Source organism: Oryx dammah, unplaced genomic scaffold, assembly GCF_014754425.2.
Source record: "Oryx dammah isolate SB20612 unplaced genomic scaffold, SCBI_Odam_1.1 HiC_scaffold_10, whole genome shotgun sequence".
Classification (NCBI taxonomy): domain Eukaryota; kingdom Metazoa; phylum Chordata; class Mammalia; order Artiodactyla; family Bovidae; genus Oryx; species Oryx dammah.
This window is the reverse complement of record NW_024070194.1, coordinates 59,253,574-59,277,166: the sequence shown is the minus strand read 5'-3', so window position 1 is coordinate 59,277,166 and position 23,593 is coordinate 59,253,574. Positions and strand designations below refer to the sequence as shown.

The 23,593-nt window shown below is 39.3% G+C and overlaps 1 protein-coding gene across 7 annotated transcripts in view; it reads left to right on the top strand.

The window, feature by feature from the left end:
- The window catches only part of ARMC3 (armadillo repeat containing 3), a 104,682-nt gene that overhangs the window by 57,700 nt on the left and 23,389 nt on the right, over window positions 1-23,593 (top strand). For 4 of the 7 annotated variants that reach the window (XM_040248571.1, XM_040248569.1, XM_040248573.1 and 1 more), the window contains 7 exons: window positions 3,235-3,484; window positions 7,011-7,147; window positions 7,954-8,122; window positions 10,711-10,811; window positions 11,434-11,535; window positions 11,917-12,024; window positions 23,263-23,463. In XM_040248571.1, coding sequence (XP_040104505.1) covers window positions 3,235-3,484; window positions 7,011-7,147; window positions 7,954-8,122; window positions 10,711-10,811; window positions 11,434-11,535; window positions 11,917-12,024; window positions 23,263-23,463 — 1,068 coding nt within the window. The remainder of the gene's footprint in view (window positions 1-3,234; window positions 3,485-7,010; window positions 7,148-7,953; window positions 8,123-10,710; window positions 10,812-11,433; window positions 11,536-11,916; window positions 12,025-23,262; window positions 23,464-23,593) is intronic. The other 3 variants (XM_040248574.1, XM_040248572.1, XM_040248570.1) reach the window with 2 other exon arrangements.

Below are 23,593 nucleotides of genomic sequence, written 5' to 3'. Positions count from 1 at the left end.
TTTTAAACTCTTATTTGATTAAAGTGCAACCGGATGGAGACTAATGATAGTAAATATCAGAAAATAGGTTCAGATTGTTCAGGTCATTACAGATGACCCTGTAATTCTGTATTTTGTAACAAAGCAGTTTGACTTCTATCCTATCTATTTGAATAATGCTGTTCCATCTAGGAAACTAAAAATGTGTTTTAGAATAGGATAGGATTTGGCTTGTGTATATGTTAGACACAGGGGAAATAAGACATAGTGTCTTGGGTTTGAAAGACACAAATTTAATGCAATTCTTTTTTTTTTAAGTACAAATTCTGCATTCCATTTCTATAACTGAAATTATTTTTTTAAGTAAGACTAATAGCTTGATTTTCCATATCATAATTTAATCTCATTTATGCATTTTGCACTTAGAGCTGCACATAGCAAATTATGGGCAGATATGTCTACATTGTATTACATTGCTCTCCCAGCTGTGCATGTATGATTTGGTGCTGGCAGTTATGTTCAATTTAGTAAATGCTATATTCCACTGTGTCTAGAATCTTTGAGCTTTTTAAACAGCTAGTACATAAAAATGTACTTCCCTTTACTGCCTCCATAAAGAGGAAAGAAAGAGCAGAAGGTAAAGTATAAATGAACCAGGGCCAGACATGCTTTTGTACAGGAGAAAGAGAGAAGCAAAATCCAAGCAGAAAGATTGAGAGCAGAGGCACGCCTGATGAAAATCCCTGTGTCTCCATGACCCAGGAGTTGTTTTTTGTTTTTGTTTTTTAAAAAAAACAAACTAGAGAAACTAAAATGATGGAGTATGATCCTATGCACTTACTTAAATTTTCTATAAATTCCCTGATACACACAAAAGACAAAGCTTTTGAGAATTTACTGAAATGCATTTACCTAAAATACTTCTGGCTTCTCTCATGGATTCCATTGTATGCTCTTTCTTTACACTCCAAGATGTGTTAAAAAGTAAACATCTAAAACCACTAAGTAGATTTTAACCAAGGTGTGTTTATAATGATTAAGAATCACAAAGTATTTGATTTAAGGAATGGATTACATTAAGTGCATGAAAAATAAGTCAAAGGAAACAAAATATTTTGAGGTTTAAGCATTGGAAGAACTGATGCTGAAGCTGAAGCTCCAATACTTTGGCCACCTGATACAAAGTATTGACTCATTGGAAAAGACCCTGATGATGGGAAAGATTCAGGGCAAGAGGAGAAGGGGGTGACAGAGGATGAGATGGTTGGATGGTATCACCAACTCAATCGACATGAGTTTCAGCAAGCTCCCGGAGTTGGTGATGAACAGGGAAGCCAGTGTGCTGCAGTCCACAGGGTCACAAAATGTCGGACACAACTTAGCAACTGAACAACCAGAAGCATATACTAATTAGAAGATATGCATAATTTTAAATTACTCCTGGTAGTTTTATGTCAATTTTTACTATAAGTTGAATATGAGAAGTTCCACCAAATTTAGACTATATTAGAGCCTCAAATTTTCCCTTCTTCATAAAATCAAATGACCACGATGTCAATAATAGGAGAGAGATTTAATGTGAAATAATCTTAAGAGTGTTTATTTTATACTTGAGGAAAGGAAATTAAATGCTGTCCCTCAGTCTGTCATAGTGAGATGCAGGGCCTTCCTCTCAATGTTTTTCTGGGGCTTCCTCCCAAATTTTGGTCACCTGTCATCAAACCAAATTTTAAAGGATGCTCTCCCAGAGAAAGACTGGGAGATGATACAGAGGGTTAAATAGACACCAGGGACTGGAGGAGGAGAAACATGGAACTCAGTGCTCGCTTTGCCTTGGTGACAATCAATATGGTGTATTTTCTGGATGGATTTATATAAAACCAGGGATGGGAGCTGCCTTCAAGGTCAACACCGAGGAGCCCTTCATTCTCCAGAATGATGTCATTCCGTTCCTGCCCAATGGCTGCAGTTGAGTCTCCTTCAGAGCTAGTTTGTGCCTAATCACAGCTTCCTTTCACCTAGAGCTACCAGTCTCCTTATTGAGGCCATATGTGTATTCTGCTCTCTGATGAATAACTGTGATGACTTCTGTTTTGACACATCAATTCTCCTTCACCATCAGCAAATTTAGGTGACAGAGCCAAATTAAACTCATCAGAATGCAGGGTGATGAGCTAAACAATATAGCCTCAGTTTTTTTTTTTCAATTTTGGTTATTAATATGATCCTAAAATTTTTAAGTGTCAAATATAACCTGAAAGAGATGTTAGTACTATTGGAGTCTTAAGTGTACTTTTATTGTCTTGATTACTTCTATTCCCATGATGATTTAAACAGATTTTTAATACAATTTGGGGTCTTCCTTTAAAACCAGGATGCTCTATATATCTTATTGCTTGAAACATCATAATTGAAATAACTCCAAACATTAAAGAACCTTTGAGCTTAAGATTAAATAATCTTTCACTCATTAAAATTATGTCTTTTTAATTCATACTCTTTTATGAGCTTTTTGAGTGATTACAAAGCAAGGACTATAGAAAGTATAGTGTTTTTATAAGAAGGTTTAGGATTTCTGATTGTGAGAAAATGTTAATAATATATTAATGGATGATGGTAGTCTTTTTATACTAGAAATAGGAAATTTAACAACTGGATATGCCTACATTATTACTAAAATTATTTTTGTCAATATCATGACCTGAATCTTGATGTTTAATTTATAAAAGCAACATTCACCCATCAAAATGATTTGCTGCCTTCAAACGTGTTAACATCTACCTACAGTTAACAGCTGCATTTAAAAAGAAGACAAACTGAAGAATCTGATCTTAAATTTCCATGTTCACTCATTCCTCCTATTTAAGCTTTGTTTTCTTACTGGTTAGAAATATTTTAATAGAATTCCGTAACTATTGAATTGGAATTTCCAATTGGAATACTTGTATTACCAAGTTAAAAAATGAACAGCTGAAGCAGAGTTTCTAAGAAGCAATCATGCATTTTTCTATAACCCAAAGCTGCAGATGTAGGGAAAGGATTATTTAAATTCATTCATAACTTGACATTACCCCCCCGCCCCCAGACTCCCTTTAAATCCCCAGCGCTTCAATGCCAGGCTCATTGCCCGGGTAAATTAATTTCTTTCTAAAATTGTCTTTATGCACTCGTTTGTTTTATAAGCTTAGCTGTACGCTCCAAAGATCAGTTCTTGAAGTGGGGTGAAGAGCATTCATTTCTCCTTCGTTGACCCAGAGCTGCTGCGGAAGGTGATGGTATAGACGCGTTAATCAACACCCTGTCCAGCAAACGAGACGGAGCCATCGCCAACGCAGCCACAGTGCTGACGAACATGGCCATGCAGGAGCCCCTGCGCCTGGGCATCCAGAGCCATGACGTCATGCACGCCCTGCTCAGCCCGCTGCACTCGGCCAACACCGTCGTGCAGAGCAAAGCCGCCCTCACCGTTGCTGCAACCGCGTGTGACGCGGAGGCCCGCACAGAGGTGAGCGTTTGCGTCACTTTCCTTCTCGCCTTCTTCTGGTCGGTACCTACCCCTGCTTTCATTTGAAACATTTTCAAGTGTTTCGTCGCATCCATCGTTTAAGTCCCTCGAGATGCAAGATGTTGGGAAACAAACTGACCTCATCCAGCCAAGAAAGGGGGTGACTGAGCACTCACGTAAACGGAGTATGGTCTATAAAAATATTGAATTGCTATGTTGTACACCTGAAATGAATAGAATAAACCAACTATATGTAATGCATGTAGTATGTAAAGCAATTATACTCCAGTTTTTAAAAAAGGAATAGGTACATTTGTCATCCGCATTTTACAGAGGAGGAAAATGGGGCTAAAAAGCTTTAATGTGTGTAAAGCAGAGCTGATTGGTCGGGAAGTCAGGATTGTGAGAAAACATCTTTCTCAGCCCAGAGCCCCTGCCCTCACACAGTGCTGCCTGCTCAGACAACTGACAAATCTCCTCTGTCTCTTAGATGTTTTTCCTACCCCCCTTCTTTGTTCTTATTGACTCAATTCATTTGTATTCATCTCAGATGGTAAAAAATTTGCCTGCAATCCAGGAGACCCAGGTTTGATCCCAGGGTCAGGAAGATCCCTCGGAGAAGGGAATGGCTACCCACTCCAGTATTCTTTCCTGTAGAATCCCATGGACAGAGCAGCCTGGTGGGCTACAGTCCATGGGGTCACAAAGAGTCAGACACGACTGAGTGACTCGGCACGGGCACACATTTCTTTGGCTGCCCTGGGTCCTAGTTGCAGTATGTGGACTCTTAGATGCAGCATGTGGGATCTAGTTCCCTGACCAGGGACTGACCCCATGCCCCCTGCACTGCGAGGGTGAAGTCTTGGCCACTGGACCACCAGGTAAGTCCCCAGACTGACCTTTCAATATATGAGCCTCATCACGTCACTGCAAGTCCCCGGTGGTGTGCCACTCCCCCACGGGAACAGTTACGTAAAGACTTGAGATGATCCACCTGTGCTGCCTAATCCTGAACCCACCTCCCAGCCGTAACTCTCCGCTCTAGAAATACCATGCGATTTGCAATTGTCAGCATGCTCAGTTCTCTTATTTATACCTCCTTGATGTCTCTGCTCATGTCTGTCCACCTGGTAAATGCCTGTTTCTCCTTCAACATCCAGCTCAGTCATTCCATCCTCCATGAGGCCTGCCTTCAGTCCTCAAACAGGGCCTCAAACATCCTGCTCTGTGATCCTACCACTCCCTGTGCATGCCTTCCTTGAACTCAGTTTTGCATTAGCCTTTGTATGTAAGACCATAAACTCTCTGAGGCTTTAGAGAAGGGAACTGAAGTTTCCTTTTCCTGTGTTCATGTCATTGATATATATCTGGCACACAGCATAGGCTTAGTAAGCAGTTGTTGAATGAATGAGTGGATGAATAAATGAATGGAGGAATGAGTGGAGAAATTCATAAATGAGTTAGATATCTGCCAAAAGAGCACATGGAGTCAGATTGCAATCTTGTATTATACTCAGAAATAAAGATGTTCAGAAATGTGGCTTACTAAGCATGAGATGCTTCAAGTAAACTTTTCAAAGCTGCCCAAGTTACTTGTGCTAATGTGTGATCTCCATCAGAGCCCCTGTGTTTGAGAAGAACATGATTGGAAGTGGATCATGTCTCATAAGGGCTTCTGTTTTCAAATACTACACAGAGACACCTATAGAATATTCCTTTGTCCTCCAGGCTTAGATAGCACAGTATTACATTTCAGACAGGGAGACAAGCGCTCTGTCAAATCTTTTCTTCTGCCCTGATTTGAATAATTTTATACATGCGTGATTCCTTTTAGTGATTAGTGTAGTTCTCGCCGAGTCTCTGCTTGTTCTTTTTCTTTTTCACTCCTTGAAGAAATATGAACGATAAAATGGGTCTTCCTCTGGAGAACTGCTTCAGCATTGCCTGGGCCACACGGCTGCCTTGCTCACAGTGTCTGGTGCCACGGGCGCCCCTTGCCTGCACTGGTTACTCCTGCCCCGCTTTGGAGACCATGTCTGTTTTCTACTGCTGCCGTAAGAATGACCACAACTCAGCAGCTTAAAGCAACTGTTGTTGTTCAGTCGCTAAGTCGTGTCTGACTCTTTGCGACCCTGTGGACTGCAGCATGCCAGGCTCCCCTGTATTTCACTATCTCCCGGAGTTTGCTCGAATTCATGTCCATTGCATCAGTGATGCTATCTAACCATCTCATCCTCTGCTGCCTTCTTCTCCTTTTGCCTTCAGTCCTTCCCAGCATCAGGGTCTTTTCCAGCGAGTCAGCTGTTCATATCAGGTGGCCAGATACAATTCTGTTATCTCACAGTTGGGAGGTCAGAAGCCTGAAAATGGGTCTTATGGGTTAATGCTAGGATATTAACAGAGCTGTGATCCTTCTGGAGACTTGACGGGACTGTTTCCTGACCCTTTCTAGCTTTGACCATCCACCTGCGTTTCTTGGCTGTGGCCTCTTCCTCTATCTTCCAAGCAGATTACTACAATATCTGTTTCTACAAATTTCCTTTCCCTACTCCTCACACTCTTATCTCCCTCTTCTTATAAGAGCCCTTGTAATTAAATTGGGTCCACTTGATAACCCAGGACAATCTTCCTATCTTCAAATCCCTAACTTAACCACATCTGGCAGAACCCTCCAGGGTACAAGGGCATCTCTGGGAGCCCATGCTTCTGTCCACTACAGGGCCAAATGCACCAGCAGTGGTGAGGAGCAGAGCGAACGAACGTGGGACACTGCACTTTAGGGGAAGGAGGACAGGTTCTTTGCCCCATCTCTGCCCTGTGTAAAATCACAATGACCTCCCTAAGGGTGGGGGGGACACATGTATATCTGTGGCCGATTCATGTTGTTGTATGGCAAAAGCCATCACAGTATCATAATTATTCTCCAAATAAAAGAAATTTTTTAATATCCATTCTTTAATTATTTATTTAGTTGGCTTTGGACTTCCCTGGTGGCTCAGACAGTAAAGCGTCTGCCTATGATGCAGGAGACCCAGGTTGGATCCCTGGGCCAGGAAGATCCCCTGGAGAAGGAAATGGCAACCCACTCCAGTACCCTTGCCTGGAAAATCCCCTGGACGGAGGAGAGTGGTAGGCTACAGTCCATGGGGTCGCAGAGTCAGACAAGGCTGAGCGACTTCACTTTCACTTCACTTTCGTTGCAGCATGTGGGATCTAGTTTCCGGACCAGGGACCAAACCCAGGCCCCCTGCATTGGGAGCACAAAATCTTAGCCACTGGACCACCAGGAAAGTCCCTCCCTCAATTACTTTACTGTGGCCTCTTGATTGTGAACAGAAAACTGGGCTCTTAAGGTTTTTGCAATCGATTATTTACCCCTGAATTTAATAAGTCTAAACATGGACACATCCTAAAATGTTTTTACATACTCAACTCCCTTTTAACAATCAAATAATGAAGTTTTTTTTAAGCATAAATGTTTATGTTCTATACTCTTAATGTGTAAAATTCTGGCTTCTACTTCTAGCTGAGAAATGCAGGTGGGCTGGAGCCACTGGTAGAGCTCCTGCGTTCCAAGAATGAGGAGGTCCGGAGGAACGCCAGCTGGGCCGTGATGGTCTGCGCCGGGGACGAACCCATGGCCGTGGAGTTGTGCAGGCTCGGGTGGGTGGCATGGCCTGGAGGGTCTGGCTCAGATCAAGGACACACACTTTCTTCAGGCCGGAGGAAGGTCCAACAGAGTTTCCATGCCCACGCTCAGGCTGCTGGGCGTCATTCAGAAGCTCTGTGGGTCACAGTACCTCTGAAGGGACCACCTGCAGAAGCGGGGTCCTAGACCTCCCTCACCACCTCCGCAAAATCATCTTCAATGTCTTCTTTTCCACTTTTTCATCTCGATAAATGCTCCTCTTTCACTTCCCCCTGGTTTGCTCTCTTAACTTTCAAGACTGAATTTAAACAGTCAAGCCATGACTGGCATCTGTCTTTTTCTGTCCCCCAAACTCTTCCACTACAATTATGCCTTTAAGCAGCTTCCCCGCATTGGTTCTCCTTACCAACAGCCTGAGTCACTTGCCTTTAGCATCACAGTCAGTAGGGTTTTAAGGTTCCACAGACAAGTTTACGTTATTTCTAACCATTTTTATTCTTTGCATATGTCACCTGGTTAGCTGAAAAAAACTGGAGTTCAATACCGATTTTTGCTTTAAATGAACAATGTTTTTCTTCTGAAAGTGTCTTTTTCAAATTGTTTGAATGTAAGTTACTACGTGGCATATATGTTCTCAAAAAGGGCAGATTTGTCTTTATAATTCTGTCAGGATTAGTTTATCTAAATGGGTGGGATGGTTTTAACCTTTCCATCTCAGTTCTTCAATTCAGGATCTTAGTAGTGTGAGGTACATAAATGGGAACTTAATGTTAGATTGCTTATATAAGGCAAATAATGTCATTTTTGCTTTTATTGACAGGGCTTTAGAAATCCTTGAAGAAATTAATGTATCAGTAAGTCGAAAAAATAAATTCAGTGAGGCAGCTTATAACAAACTGCTCAACAACTACCTGTCTCTGAAATACAGCCAGACTGGCTATTTGTCATCAAGTAACATAATTAGTGATGGATTCTATGATTATGGTCGGGTAAGTGGCAGCACTAATTTGTATTTTAGTATATAGTGATCAGTTCTTTCATCATGATGCCATTACATTGCAATTTTATAACCACCTGACATAATTTTTATTTTTATAGACAGAAACTTGGGAATCAGAACTTCACCCTTAAACTTTGTCTGGCTATAAGATTTTGCATTTGTGTACAGTTTTAACTAGATTTTAATTACTTGTACTTAAATTAGCTTGCTAACGCTAGTCTCAAGTTTCAGAGAAAATAAAAAAGAATCAGCTTTTTTTATATTGCTTCTAGGGCTCCGTGTTAATTATAGTGTTAACAATAGAAATATAAGTCTTCATTTGATTAATTATAATCTCACTGAAATAAGCCATATTGGAATACTGAATTATAACATGTAATGCAGAATAATATTATTTTTTACTTAGCTGCATTTATGATTATGATTTCAGTTCAGTGTTAATGTTGAAAGAAATGGGAAGCTAAACATTAGAATCTTGAAGAGTTTTTGACATTGCTGTCTATATCAGCATTTTCTACTTCTGGAAACCAAAAGCAGTAAGGAAAATGGAGAAATTTTTAAAAACCTACAAATCCCATTTTAGGCAGAAGTAGGAAACAAGTATGATCTGCAGATTTCAAACATTTAAAAGTCCCTGGGATCAAGCAGAAGCTATATGGAAGGAAGAATGAGAAAGGGGGAAAAGCACAGAGACGGACAGGAGTGGTAGCTGATCTCAGAGAGCACCATCCAGACTCCATGCTTCCTGAGGGGATGGACACCTCAGACGTTCAAAAATCGTGTGCTTGGTTTGCCAGGGGCTGGGTGGACAGGCCCTGGGGAACTGGGATGAGCAGGGCTGGTGGCAGCAACCTTCTTGGATCAGTTTGGTTCAAAGAAGCAGAGGACACAGGGTTGTAAAAGAATCACAGCTAATTAAGCCATATTTGCAGGAAATGCTATATCATGGTAACAGAATTAGAGACATTTTGAGTCATCAGAACAGCTAGCCTAACACTTTATCTCTTCCTTCTGCTTTTCCCGGCACTGCCACCACCATACCCTCCAGAACACACACAAACCACTGAGAAATTACTGCTCTCATTCAATGATGAGTAATTTTAAAAGAACAAGTGCCACATTGTTAGTACACAGATGCTTTAAGAAAAATGAGGGAAAGAGCAGAAAAACCACCAAAGAGCACTTGTTGGAAAAATGTTGCCATGGAGCAGGTCAAAAACTGTGGCAAATATATGTGTTCATGAGTTTAAAAAAAACAACAAAAAACCCCCAAAACTTAATGAGACCATTTCTTTATGAAGGAGAACTCTCTGATTCAGCGGTTCTCATTCTTTTTGGTATCAGGGACCAATTTCTCAGAAGACAGTTTTTCCACAGACCAGGGATAGGGGAGGATGGTTTGAGGATGATTCAAGTGCATGACATTTATTATGCACATTATTTCTAATCTAATGCCACCACTGATCTGACAGAGGATACTGGTCCACAGCCCAGGAGGTTGGGAACCCCTGCTCTGATTAATTCTAAATTGGTTCTGATATTTTAGTCTTTAAATATGTCAGTGAATAAATGAGACAAAGATCTTTTCTCCCATGGTACCAGTGAAAGGAAACAGATGATAAACGGTAAATCTCACAAATTGTATCGCATGATCAAAGTGAGAACCACTATAGTGGCTGGGGAGGGAAGCAAAGAAGGACCAAGGGACTCTATCATGCTGAGGATCCTGGGGTTGACAGTCATAATCTGGCATTGAGGTCAGGTAGCCCCACTGAAAGGGTAACATCCAAGCAAAAATTTGAAGGAGGTGAGGGACTTAGCCGTGGAGAAGGAATTTTATAGGTGGAGGTGCAGAAAGCATGAGAAGTAAACACAGTTGGCACATTTAAGGAAACAGCAAAGTCAGTGTAGCCTGAGCTGGGTCAAACAGGGGTAGAATAATAGACCAAGTCACAGAGGTAGGAGCTCATGATGGGCTTGTAGATTATTGCAAAGATGTGGGCCTTTACTCTGAATGAAATGGGTAAATACAGCAGAGTTCTGGACAGAAGAATGACATGCTCTGTCTTACTTTAAAAGGATCATGACTAAGAGAATTATCTATTACTTGATTAGAAAAGGACCTCACAAGGTGATCTGGTCTAAACCTTTTCACCAGGCTGATAAAATTGCTAGTATAGGACTTCATTTAGTTTGCTTTTAGTCATCCTCACAACATTTTTGGTGATCTGTAGAATAATTACTTACTGTTACAGAAAATAAACTCTCCCTTATATATGTGGGTGGATTTTCAAACTCAAATACTTCCACGAGCCAGTCTGATCATTACGGTGTGAAACAGCTGAGTATCAAGCTACAGAGACTTGCAGGGCTGGGGTGAGGAGCGGAGGGTCCTGGAGAGTATATTTTGCCCAAAGACAAGACATCCACAAGCTTCAGATTCCTATTTCTACGTGTGTGTGTGTGTGTGTGTGAAATTAGATACTTGAAATAATTGAGAACCTATTATATCAGTATACTTTTAAAAAATATATAACCCATGTAGAGATTACTTTTCAATTCTTAAACTACCTACAGATAAATCCTGGCACGAAACTTTTGCCTTTGAAGGATCTCTGCTTACAAGAACCAAGTGACCAACGTGCTATACTCTTAATTAACAGTAGATCTTCTGATGTGTGAGTCTTTGTGGGGAGCAGGGATATGGGGAAGCAAAATTTTTGTCTATCATCATGTGAATACATAAAGGCGCCCAGTATGGTATCTTTTATCCCTTCCTGTGTCTAGCACCACCATGAAAGTAAATAATGGTCTGTAAATTCATAGCCTAACATAGTAAAGACCACGGAATAGTCACCATCATAGTTTTTCCTTTGACTCCACATTACCACTCAATTCCACATGTATTTCTGCAGTCAGGGATTCTTACCCTTCTGGCAACATCAACTAACTGAAGAAAGTATAAACAGAGAGGAGCAAACCAAGATGAATTATGTTTACAAATCTCCAGAACTAGATGCAAGAATACCACTGATGCCCAGTTTTTCTAATAAAAAATAGTAGAAGCTATGCATTTTATGTGACACATCTTAAAAACGATGTCCAGTTCTAGGTCATGGAAAGCTTTATCATATTCATTTTATCTTGTCTTCACCTCTCCTTTATGCTATTAAAATAATGTGTCACTGTTAAAACTCAGCTCCAAATACAATTTTTCAGAAAAAAAATCTATTTTAGGACAAAGTTAATGTTGACAAATTATTTTAATTTGTACATAATTTCAAATACGTAAAATTTTAGTTCTCCACCTCCATCTACAGAAGATAAGTCATCAGACGTTGGTTATGGACGAAGTATTTCTTCTTCATCTTCTTTAAGAAGAGCAAGTAAAGAAAAGACCAAGTAAGAAAATGATGTTTTGTCTACACTCAAATAATTCTCTCCCTGAATTTGGGAGTAAAAAGGAAATTTAGATTTTAGGTTTTGGCAGCTTAATTTGTATTCTTCTGACAGTCACACAGTTTCAGGACGAAAACCAGGAAAATTGGCTTGACATTCTGTCTGCTGTGAACCCATGACTCATGGTCTATGATCAGGCTTCACACCCTTATCTGTAGATGGAATAATGCCTGGTGCCCTATTTCTTCTTGTTGATTGGAATCAAAACATAAAATGGAAGTGAAAATGCCTTATAACCTATAAAATGTCTTGCAAATGTAGCATATTGTTCTTTTCATATGATTGACATTGGTTGTGGTTTTTTCAAAAGACAAAAGAAAATAGTTTTCATTTTAGTGCCGGATTTGGATCTCCCACTGAAGAGAAATCAGAACCTACTTCGGGACGCAATACGGCTGGTAGCAAAAGCACCACTAAAGAGAAAGGATCAAGGTAGGGAACACCTTACTGTAGTCTTCTAACTGTAATCCCATCAAGTTTTAATTACAGACAGAGTTGAGGAAAGGGAAGGGCGGCTTTTAACTAGGAAGCTCTTCTCATGGGATAAGATACAGAACTAAGCAGGACTCACGAAGTGTAATTAAAATTACCTTTATTTGTGTCTCTTGTTGTCTCTTTAAAAAGCCAGAAAGAAAAACACCAATACAATATACTAACACATATATATGGAATTTAGAAAGATGGTAATGATAACCCCGTATGCGAGACAGCAAAAGAGACACAGATGTATAGAACAGACTTTTGGACTCTGTGGGAGAGGGAGAGGGTGGGATGATTTGGGAGAATGGCATTGAAACATGTATACTATCATGTAAGAAACGAATCACCAGTCTAGGTTTGATACAAGATACACGATCCTTGGGGCTGGTGCACTGGGATGACCCAGAGAGATGATATGGGGAGAGAGGTGGGAGGAGGGTTCAGGATTGGGAACTCATATACACCCATGGCGGATTCATGTCAATGTATGGCAAAACCAATACAGGATTGTAAAGTAAAATTTAAAAAAAAAAAGAAAATCTCCCCCCCTCAAAAAAAAACTTACCCAGAGGGAGTTTCTTCTCCTGCCTCTGGGTGAGAACTCAGGGCACTCTGACCACTGTAAAGTCCTACAGTCACTTTAATTCACGAATGACAATGCAAATAACAGTCTCCAGTCAGCCCTTTAAAAGTCTAGCTATGTGTAGGAATCAACCTAAAATGAACATTTCCACCCTCCCCTGGTGGCTGCCTTTGCAGGTGGTGAGCTGCCATGACTGGAGTGTAAGCCTTTCCTTACCCCTGCCTTGTACTTCCACGTCCCCTCCCCATCTTGCTCACAGAAACCTGTGACCCTTCAAGAAGCAATGAGAAGAGGGAAAGGAAACAGGACCACATTCTTGACTTGGCTGGAACCATTATAATATGGTTCCATGCATTTTTAAATGCTGTCTATGAACAAAGCTAGTGGAGGTGATGGAATTCCAGCTGAGCTATTTCACATCCTAAAAGATGATGCTGTGAAAGTGCTGCACTCAATATGCCAGCAAATTTGGAAAACTCAGCAGTGGCCACAGGACTGGAAAAGATCAGTCTTCATTCCAATCCCAAAGAAAGGCAATGCCAAAGAATGCTCAGACTACCACACAATTGCACTCATCTCACACGCTAGTAAAGTAATGCTCAAAATTCTCCAGACCAGGCTTCAACAGTACATGAACCGTGAACTTCCAGACATTCAAGCTGGATTTAGAAAAGGTAGAGGAACCAGAGATCAAATTGCCAACATCCGTTGGATCATCAAAAAAGCAACAGAGTTCCAGAAAAACATCTATTTCTGCTTTATTGACTATGTCAAAGCTTTTAACTGTGGATTCCAACAAACTGGAAAATTCTTCAAGAGATGGGAAGAGATGGGACCACCTGACCTGCCTCCTGAGAAGTCTGTATGCGGGTCAGGAAGCAACAGTTAGAAATGGACATGGAACAACAGACTGGTTCCAAATAGGGAAAGGAGTACAACAAGGCTGTATATTGTCACCCTGCTTATTTAACATATGCAGAGTACATCATGAGAAACACTGGGCTGGAAGAAGCACAAGCTGGAATCAAGATTGCTGGGAGAAATATCAATAACCTCAGATATGCAGATGACACCACCCTTATGGCAGAAAGCAAAGAAGAACTAAAGAGGCTCTTGATGAAAGTAAAAGAGGAGAGTGAACAAGTTGGCTTAAAACTCAACATTCAGAAAATGAAGATCATGGCATCGTGTTCCATCACTTCATGGCAAATAGATGGGGAAACAGTGGAAACAGTGACAGACTATTTTTTTTGGGCTCCGAAGTCACTGCAGATGGTGACTGCAGCCGTGAAATTAAAAGACTCTCCTTGGAAGGAAAGTTATGACCAACCTAGACAGCATATTAAAAAGCAGAGACATTACTTTGTCAACAAAGTCCATCTAGTCAAAGCTATGGTTTTTCTAGTAGTCATATATGGATATGAGAGTTGGACTATAAAGAAAGCTGAGCACTGAAGAACTGATGCTTTTGAACTGTGGTGTTGGAGAAGACTGAGAGTCCCTTGGACTGCAAGGAGATCCAACCAGTCCATCCTAAAGGAGGTCAGTCCTGAATATTCAGTGGAAGGACTGATCCTGAAGCTGAAACTCCAATACTTTGGCCACCTGATGTGAATAACTGATTCGTTTGAAAAGACCCTGATGCTGGGACAAGATTGAATGCTGGAGGAGAAGGGGACGACAGAGGATGAGATGGTTAGATGGCATCACCGACTCAATGGACATAAATTTGAGTAAACTCCGGGAGTTGAGGATGGACTGGGAGGCCTGGTGTGCTGCAGTCCATGGGGTTGCAAAGAGTCAGACACGACTGAGTGACTGAACTGACTGACTGACATGCTGACATATTTTTATGCATATTCTTTCTCATGTGAGCTCTTTCCTGAATTCTTCAGAAAACCACCCAGACCTCCTGCCCCACTCCATGACCCTTCAATTAGAGTTGGCTTAAGCCCTTCAGAACCACTGGGATGCTGGAGGCTATCTGGTGCACACACTAACACTTGAGCATCTACCTTCTAAACTGAGACTGTCCCCTAAGGTCTCCTAAGGAACTGTCTGCCTTCCTCCGCAGACCTCAGAGCTTTGTGTTTTCAATTTCTGACTTTGTTTTCTTCTGTCAGCCTCTCTGGCTCACTGCTCTGGTCTCTGCTTCTGATCTGCTCCTGCTGTCCCAGCCCTCATCGTTTTTGCCTGCCCATCACCTCCCCACCTCTTCCGTTTCCTTTCTCTCCTCTCTTGACTTCTCTTGCTTCTCATCCACTGGACTGAGGGCACCTTGAGGACAAGAACATGTTCTAACTCAAATAATTTCTCTTTCCATCCCCAGTATTTAGTACAGTGCTTGGTTAGCATACCTAAGGCATTCGTGTTTATTCCAGAGAATAGAAATGTGAACTTTTTCAGGAAAAGGTCCACACTTAGAAACTGTGTCTCTTGAACACATAGGTTACCTTCTCTCCGGCTGAATTCACTCATCAGTAAAATGGAGGGAAAAAACCCTGCAGTGTGTTGTTCCTCATAGTATGTTGAGAGATTAAATGAATTAAGAAACATAATGTAAAGGGCTTAGAGCAGAGCCCAGCCCAGAGTAAACACTCAGCAAATGTTAGTACTGCTGGATGAACCAGTTGCAAGGAGCCCAAACCCACTCCAGCCTTGTAGGGATGAGAAGAACCCCCAAAATCCAGCACATGAAAGAGGCTGGGAGTCAAGTCAATTACAATAGGGTCTGCTTGTCTCTCCTCTTTCTCTCTTCACCTGCACAGTGCCTTTTTGCAATTGCTTTGTTATCTACCTTGACTTACTTTTGATAACCACCTCACCCATAACTGTAGCTTATATGTGACTCTGATTTGCCATGGGACCAAACCTGGCCCCAGTTCCAAGACCGTCTTTTAATTCTAAAGCATAACAACGATCAGGTACGGTCTGTATCTCTTATGTGTATTTGTGAGGGAGGCCTTCTTAACATCACATGCTTGACAGGACATTGACTGGCTCTGAGGCAGGTGTCTCCCCATGGTCTCCCCAACTGCGGTCCTGGGGAAGAATCCACCTGGCTTATTTAAGTGATCAGTGTGTGTTCAGGCTCTTTACCCCTTCTTAGCCTTGGTCTACTAGGGGACAGACTGGTTATAATCTTGTTGTTTATCTTTCATGATTTATTTTGTAGTTTATCTTTTTTGTCTCTCATCTTGTGACTTAAAACTTTGGACCCCTAGAAATAGAGTAACATATTTTAACTCTACTCATCTGAAAATGTCACAGAGAATATTATCATATTGACAAAAAGAGACTGAGCAACACTGGCGAAGAATCACAAAACAGACTCACAAACTGGCTGAAGTTTTGAAAGGGAGCGGAAAGAAGAGATGGGAGACAGCTGTGTATGAGGTGCCAGACAAGGATAGTGAAAACCTGGATTTCCTTTTCCTGATGAATATTATTATCATATAAATTAAAATCATTGAGCAAGAGACTCTCATTCGGTCACCAGCCACCATCTTATTTCTGTTTTCAGAGGTTTTAATTGCATTCTGTTTTATAGCACAACTCTCCTAGGAGAGGTGATTAATTTATTTCTTGTTTATTCAGACACCCTCTTGATACTTACCTAGGTTTTACTGAAACCAACATGTCTAATGCCCTCCAAAGCTTTTCCTTGTAAAGATCATTCTCCTTATGATAAATATTTACTATACCTATTCATGAAAGGAATTATAAGTTCTATCTATACTATATTTTTTATTCAGACTGGTTTTCACAAATATTTAATTTGATTGCACATGAGTTTATTATACACACTTGAAAGCATGTTTTTCTGTCTCCATATAGAAGGATATGAAATGCATATCCTTCCAGTCTGTTCATCTTTGGCAACTTTTAGATCTTTACAGCCTATAAACTTTAACATTTCTGGTACTTAAATCATTTTGATTCCCATCACAGTGACTTCCTAAAACATTTTTGTTCTAAAATAATTTCCCTCAGAAAACTGGACGTGCATAAGAATGAAACTGAACGACTATCTTATACCATAAACAGAAATTAACTCAGAATGTAAGACCTAAAGCCATAAAACACCTAGAAAAAGACTTAGATGATAAGCTATTTACTTCAGCCTTGGCAATAAATTTTTAGATTTAACTTAAAAAGCAAAGGCAAAAAAACCCAAAAATAAACAACTGGGACTACACCAGACTAAAAAGTTTCTGCATAGCAAAGGAAACCATCAACAAAACGAAAAGGTAACCTACTAAATGGAAGAAAGCATATGCAAATCATATATCCAATAAAAGGTTAATATACAAAATATAAAAAGAATTCATAAAACTCAGTAACAAAAACAAATAAGTAAACAATTTGACTTTAACAGAGCAGAAGATTTGAATAGACATTTTTTCCAAAAAGGAGATGTAGTTGGCCAATAGGCATGTAAAAAGATGCTCAATATCACTAATCATCAAAATATTGAATTAGAAAATATAAAACATTTTTTAGTATTTGTTATGATTAGAGTTTTGTGTAATTCTCCAATAGCAGCTAATTGGATTATTTTTGTATTTTTTCCCCTCCAAATTAAAGAGAAAACTCAAATGGTCTTGAGTTGATCTCCCTTGCACCCCATGCTTCAAGTAATACTTGAAGGTAATTCCCACCCCTAATTTACTGCTAGTGGAACAGAATACTCCATATTTATGAATACATAATTTAGGAGATCTACCTGTCTACACTAGCCTAGTTCCATTTGGGGACTTTCAAATATATAATCATGGCTAAAATTTATTATAGCAAAAGATACAATGCAAGATCAGCAAGAAAAAGGTACACATAAACAACGGCTAAAAGAAATCACACACAGGCTTCCCTCCCAGTCCTTCCTCCCTCTCTGCTAGCATAGCATAGGATGCGATTTTCTCATATGACATAGCTCCACCCAAGAAAGCCTACCTGAGTCATGGAATCCAGACTTCATAAAGATGCAAATTCCGATTACCTGTAGGGAACACCTACTTGAATGACTGGCTTCCAGGTGGCTCAGTGGTAAAGAATCTGCCTGCCAAGCAGGAGCTGCGGGTTCTGTCCCTGGGTCGGGAAGATCGCCTGGAGGAGAAAATGGCAACTGCATCCAGTATTCCCTGCTGGGATAACCCCATGGACAGAGGAGCCTGGCAGGCTATAGGACTTGCAACTATAGTTCAGACACAACTGAGCAACTGAACAGGCACACACAGATTTCTCTCAGAAGGAAACAGCACATTTTTCAAGCACTAAAGGAATCAACCATGTGTTGTCTAACCTTCAGCAATAAAGAGGGGGAAATAAAGACATTTCCAGATGAAGGAAAACAATTTATTGCTAGCTGGCCTACCCTTACAGATTGGCTAACTAAGGGAAGTTCTCCCAAAGAGAAGAAAATGCTGAAAGAATCTGGAAGGATTAGGAAGAAAAAAGGAACTGAAATATGGATATATACAATAGATTATTTCCTCATGAGTTTTATTTTTATACATTGTATTTGATGATTGAAACAAAAATTTTAACAATATCTGATACTCAAGAAAATTATATTTAAAAGTGGATAAAGTAAAGAGACCTCCATGGATGTGACATTTCCATATTTCCCTCAAAGTGATAAAATGTGGATACCAGCAGACTGTGATAAGTAATATATAATATGTCTGTTATAGTACTTACCATAACAACAACAAACCAATACAAAGAGCTACACTCACAAACAGTATAAATAAATCAAGATGGATAATTTTAAAATGTTCAAGTAACCCACAGGAAGGCAAGAAAAGAAAAAAAAGGAGAAGAACAAATCAAAAGCAGAGTGTATTTAAAAGTTATGATTCAACTACATGCTGTTTAAAAAAACTCACTTCAAATTTATCCATCTAGATGGGTTGAAAGTGAAAGGATGGAAGGAGATACCATGTAAACATTCATTTTTTAAGAAGCGGAAATGGCTTTTCAAATATGTATTAAAGTAGACTGCAGAGCAAAGAAAAATTCTAGAGAGAAAGAGGGACATTATGTATAATAAAATTAATCCATGAAGGACTCATAAAATCTAATATATATGCACCAAACAACAGAGCCTCAAAATACATGAGGCAAAAACTGATAGAGCAGAAAGGAGAAATAGATAAATCCAGAATTGTAGTTGAGGACGGCAACATGCCCCTCTAAGCAACTGATAGAACTACTTGACCTAAAATCACCAAGGAAATAAAGGATTTGAACAACAGCAAAATAGGATTTAATTGACATATTATGGACCATTTCATCACCAACACATTTTTTCAGCTGCATTTGGAACATTTATAATACTCTGGGTCATAAAACAAAGCATAGTAAAAAAATTTTACAATACTTTAAATCATACAGAATATGCTCTCTGATCATAATAGAATCAAACTAGAAATTAATGACAGAAAGACAAGAAGAAAATCTTTAAACATGTGGAAACTGAATGATACACTTCTAAATAATCTCTGGGACAAAAAGAAGTCTCAAAAGGATTTAAAAATACAAAGAATTAAATGAAAATACAGCCAAAGCAATGGTGATAGGGAAATTTATTTCACTAAAATGTATTAGAGAGGTTGTGAATCAATAATCTAAGTTCTCACTTCAAGAATCTAGAAAAATAAACTCAATACAATTAGAAGGAAGAAAATAATAAAGAAGAGAAATCAATGAAATTTAAAACAAAGAAACAGCAGAGAAAGTCAATGAAATCAAGGCTGGCTTTTTAAAAATGTCAGTAACTATGTCAATCCTACTATGAGAATTGTAATCAGCAACTTAGATGAAATGGACCAGTTCATCAAAAACTACAAACTATCACAACTTACTAAAGATGAAATAGATGCTAAAATAATCATGTAATAATTTTAAAAGTTGATTTCATAAAACCCAAAAGAGAAATTTCCTGACCCAGACAGTTTCATTAGTGAATTCTGTCAACATTTCAAGAATTAACACCAACTCTACACAATCTTTCCCAGAAAATAGAATGTTTCCCAGCTCATGATACCTGCATTATTCTAATGCCAATACCAGACAAGGACATGATAAGAAAAGAAATTTACAACAGGTTTGGGCTTCCATTGTGGCTCAGTTGGTAAAGAATCCGCCTGCAGTGTAGGAGACCTGGGTTCCATCTCTGGGTTGGGAATATCCCCTGCAGAAGGGAACAGCTACTCACTCCAGTATTCTGGCCTGGAGAATTCCATGAACTGTAGAGTCCATGGGGCTGCAAAGAGTCGGACACAACTGAGTGGCTTTCACTTTCTCTTTGTCAAAATAGTTGAGTGTACCTGTGGTGGGTCGGGGCTTCTGTTATGTTAATCTGCGTGTCTCTCCCTTGACTAGTATCACTTTATCTGGATTACTGTAGCTATATAGTAAGACTTTTTATCAATCACTTTTGATTGTTTCCACATTATTTTTCTTCATCACATTTGATTTAGCTATTCTAAGGCCTATGCCTTTCCATATACATTTTAGAATAAGATTTTCTATTCTACAAAAAACTTTGCTTGGATTTTAACAGGAATTCCATTAAACCTTGAGCTCATTTGAGGAGAATTATATCTTACTATGTTGAATCTTTAAATCTATGGATGCAGGACGTCTCATCATGTATTTAGATCTTCTTTGATTGCTTTTGACAACACTTTTTAATATTCAGCACACAAATCCTGTACATGTTTTGAGAAGTTTATACCTAAGGATTTCATTTTCTTAGCATAATTGTGAGTGCTCCAATTTTTTTTTTTAAAGTTTGGTTTCCACATGTTCATTTTCACTATATAGAAACATAATGGATTTGTATGTTGTTCTTATATCTTCAGATTTTGATGAATTCACTTCTTAGTTCTTGGAGTTTTTTCAGGAGATTCTTTGGGATTTCCTACATGGGCAATCATATCATCCGCTTTGTCTTTAGTTTTCAGTAGTTTGATTTCAATTTGTCTGGAGTAGATTTCTTTGGGTGTACCTTATTCACATTCACTGAAATTCTTGACTATGTTTTTAACTAAATTGGGGAAACCATTTCAGCTCTAATTTATTCCATTTTTTTTTCCTGTACTGCCTTCTTTTTCCTCTTCTTCTGACTCTATGATGATACTAATATTATCTCTTTTTATGCACCACAAGTCCCTGAGACTTTGTCAGTCACTTTTTCAATCTTTTGTTCTCTGTGTTATCCATATCACATAATTTTTATTGACATATCTTCAAGTTCATAGATTATTTTCTCTGTTATCTCCATTTTGCTATGAAACCTATTCAAAGAGTTGTGATTTTTAAGTTTTGGTTACTGTATTTTTCAGCTCCAAATTCTATTTTTATATCTTCTTTTTTCTAAGACTTTCTGACTCCTTGTTCATTTTAAGAGTGTTTTACTTGTTGGAACATTTTACATCTGTATCATCTCAGCACTGATGTGTATTGATGGCCTTTTCCCATATGAGGTGAGATTTTCCTGGCTCTTCATATGTTGAGTAATTAGATTGCAATATGTCATAAGTCCTACAGTTCTTATTTATGGGTCTTAGACACATTCTAAGAAGAATGTTTCTTTTGTGTGTGTGTTTTAGCAGTCAATCGCCCCAGTTGCTTTCAGTCTTCAAATTCCAACCAGTTGTCAATCTACTGTTTGTCCCATTTTCAAAGGCTTTGTGTTTGCAGTGCTATTTGGAAGAGCCCTGCAAGTGTGCCAACTAAGATCCATTTGGGACTTGGGCAGTGGTCTATACCATAGTTCCATCTTCAAAATCTATGTATGTGCTGTTTAGGGTCAGAACTATTCACACACAGCTTGGAATAAGCCTAGGAATTCATAAACACTTTTATAGGGTTGCTTTCCTGAGCTCCTCCCTCTCCATGACCTCACTTGTCAGTTCTGGTTCCTTGGAGCTTCCCTTTTGGTCCTTAAGCCAAAAAAAACATTATTTACCCTGTGCTGCAACACTCTTGCCATGACAGCGTCCATATCCACAGTCAGACTGCAGAGGACTGAGCATGAATAAGGCAGGTTTAGATTCCTAGGGACCTTAATGTCACCACTGCCACCACCGTCACAAGATTCCTTAGGGGCTGGGGCACAAGAGAATGGATAAAAATAAGAAAAAGATCAAAATCAGGGCTTTCCTCCATTCCCTCTCTTTCCTATTTCTCAAGTAGACTTCTTGAGCCCTCTCTATGCGCTGATGCCCGCTTCCAGACTTGGGGCGATGTTTACTTCAGCTTGGAGAATAGTGGAGGAAAATTAAAAGATAAGCTCACCATCAGTTCAGTAGTCATTCAGATGTTGGTCTTTTCTGATCTTCTTCTATAAATTACTTTTCAGAGTTTTCAAATAGCTATTGCATGTACCCTGTCCAGGTTTTAGGACTGTATTCAGTAGGAGAGACAGGATGAAGTGTACTTACTCCCTGTTACCTGGAATGAGAACTCCAGTCATTGTTTGTTCAACTCATTAATAATGAGAGAATTAGTGAGATGCTAATACTGGAAAAAGATCACTTGAGAATATATATATTTATATCCAATTTAACTAAAGAATATTAGGAAAAGATTGCTGAGCTACATTTTAAAAACTTGTAGGATGGCTAACGTCTTACAGGACAATAAATTGTAACCTTTGGGGGTACCTTTTCCATTGAATGGAAATAATTTGCATCCGTACTAAACAAAAATTTCTATGTTAACTAGTAACTTCTCTAAGTCTGGAACTTTTCATTGAGAGCAAACAGTATCCTTACTGTTTACTAAGTACATTCTATTTTCCCTAAGTACAGAACTAAGTACATTTCCCTAGATAAACTTTGCATGAGGTCTTTGTCCCTGCGTGACATGAAAATTCCTTGCCATCCTTATTTTGTTTTTTGCCTGTTACCATGTTTTGGATATGTGTACATGCTAAGTCACTTCAGTCATGTCTAACTCTTTGTGATCCTGTGGACTATAGCCCTCCAGGCTCCTCTGTCCATGGGATCCCCCAGGCAAGAATACTGGAGTGGGTTGCCATGCCCTCCTTCAGGGGATCTCCCTAACCCAGGGATCAAAGCTGCATCTCTTATGTCCCCCACATTGACAGGCAGGTTCTTAGGTTCTTAGACAGGTTCTTTACCACTAGTGCCACCTGGAAAGCCCCCATGTGTTGGGTAATTGTTCTAAAAATTGGGATCCAAATTCTTCTTGCAGAAGGTCTCAGCTGAAGCAAGAGATGATAAAAAACTGTCATAGACTCCCTGAGGAGGCAACCTATTTTTTTCCCCAATTCAATAAATATTTATTGCATACCTACAGTGTACCAAATATTTTGATAAGAAATGGTGCATAAAAGCAACATATGATTTTCATAATATGTATCAATCATGTAGTATTCTCTTGAAAAATAATTTCTCCCACAAATATAGAGACTGTAAAACTCCTTGTCATGGAAACTTGGAAAAAATATGTAGGGTATGGTTATTGAGGTATACAGCAAATACTATATTCCCATGATGCTCTTCAGATTAACTCAGAGCACAGTTAGTGCTTATTCACTCTGTTATTTTGCTTGCTGTTGTTTATTCTCTAAGGAAAGGCAGAGGGAAAAAAGAAGAGGAAAAAGTGAAGGAGGAGGAAGAGGTTGCAGCAGCACCCAAATTGACTGGAGAAGGAAGCCTTGAGAAAGAATGGTTCCCTCCCTCTGATCCTGACTTCTGTGTTTATGTGTATGAAGTGACCAAATCCATACTTCCCATCACCAATATAAAGGAACAGATTGAGGTTCTTGCAAAGTAAGTTGTCTGTGTATACATATGCATTTTCAGTTTCTGAAAAATGTTTTTTCGATGTTAGTGATTTGCACTGTTCTAGCCAGTTTTCAGACAACTACACCATAATAAACAGCACTCTGACTCTGAAGCA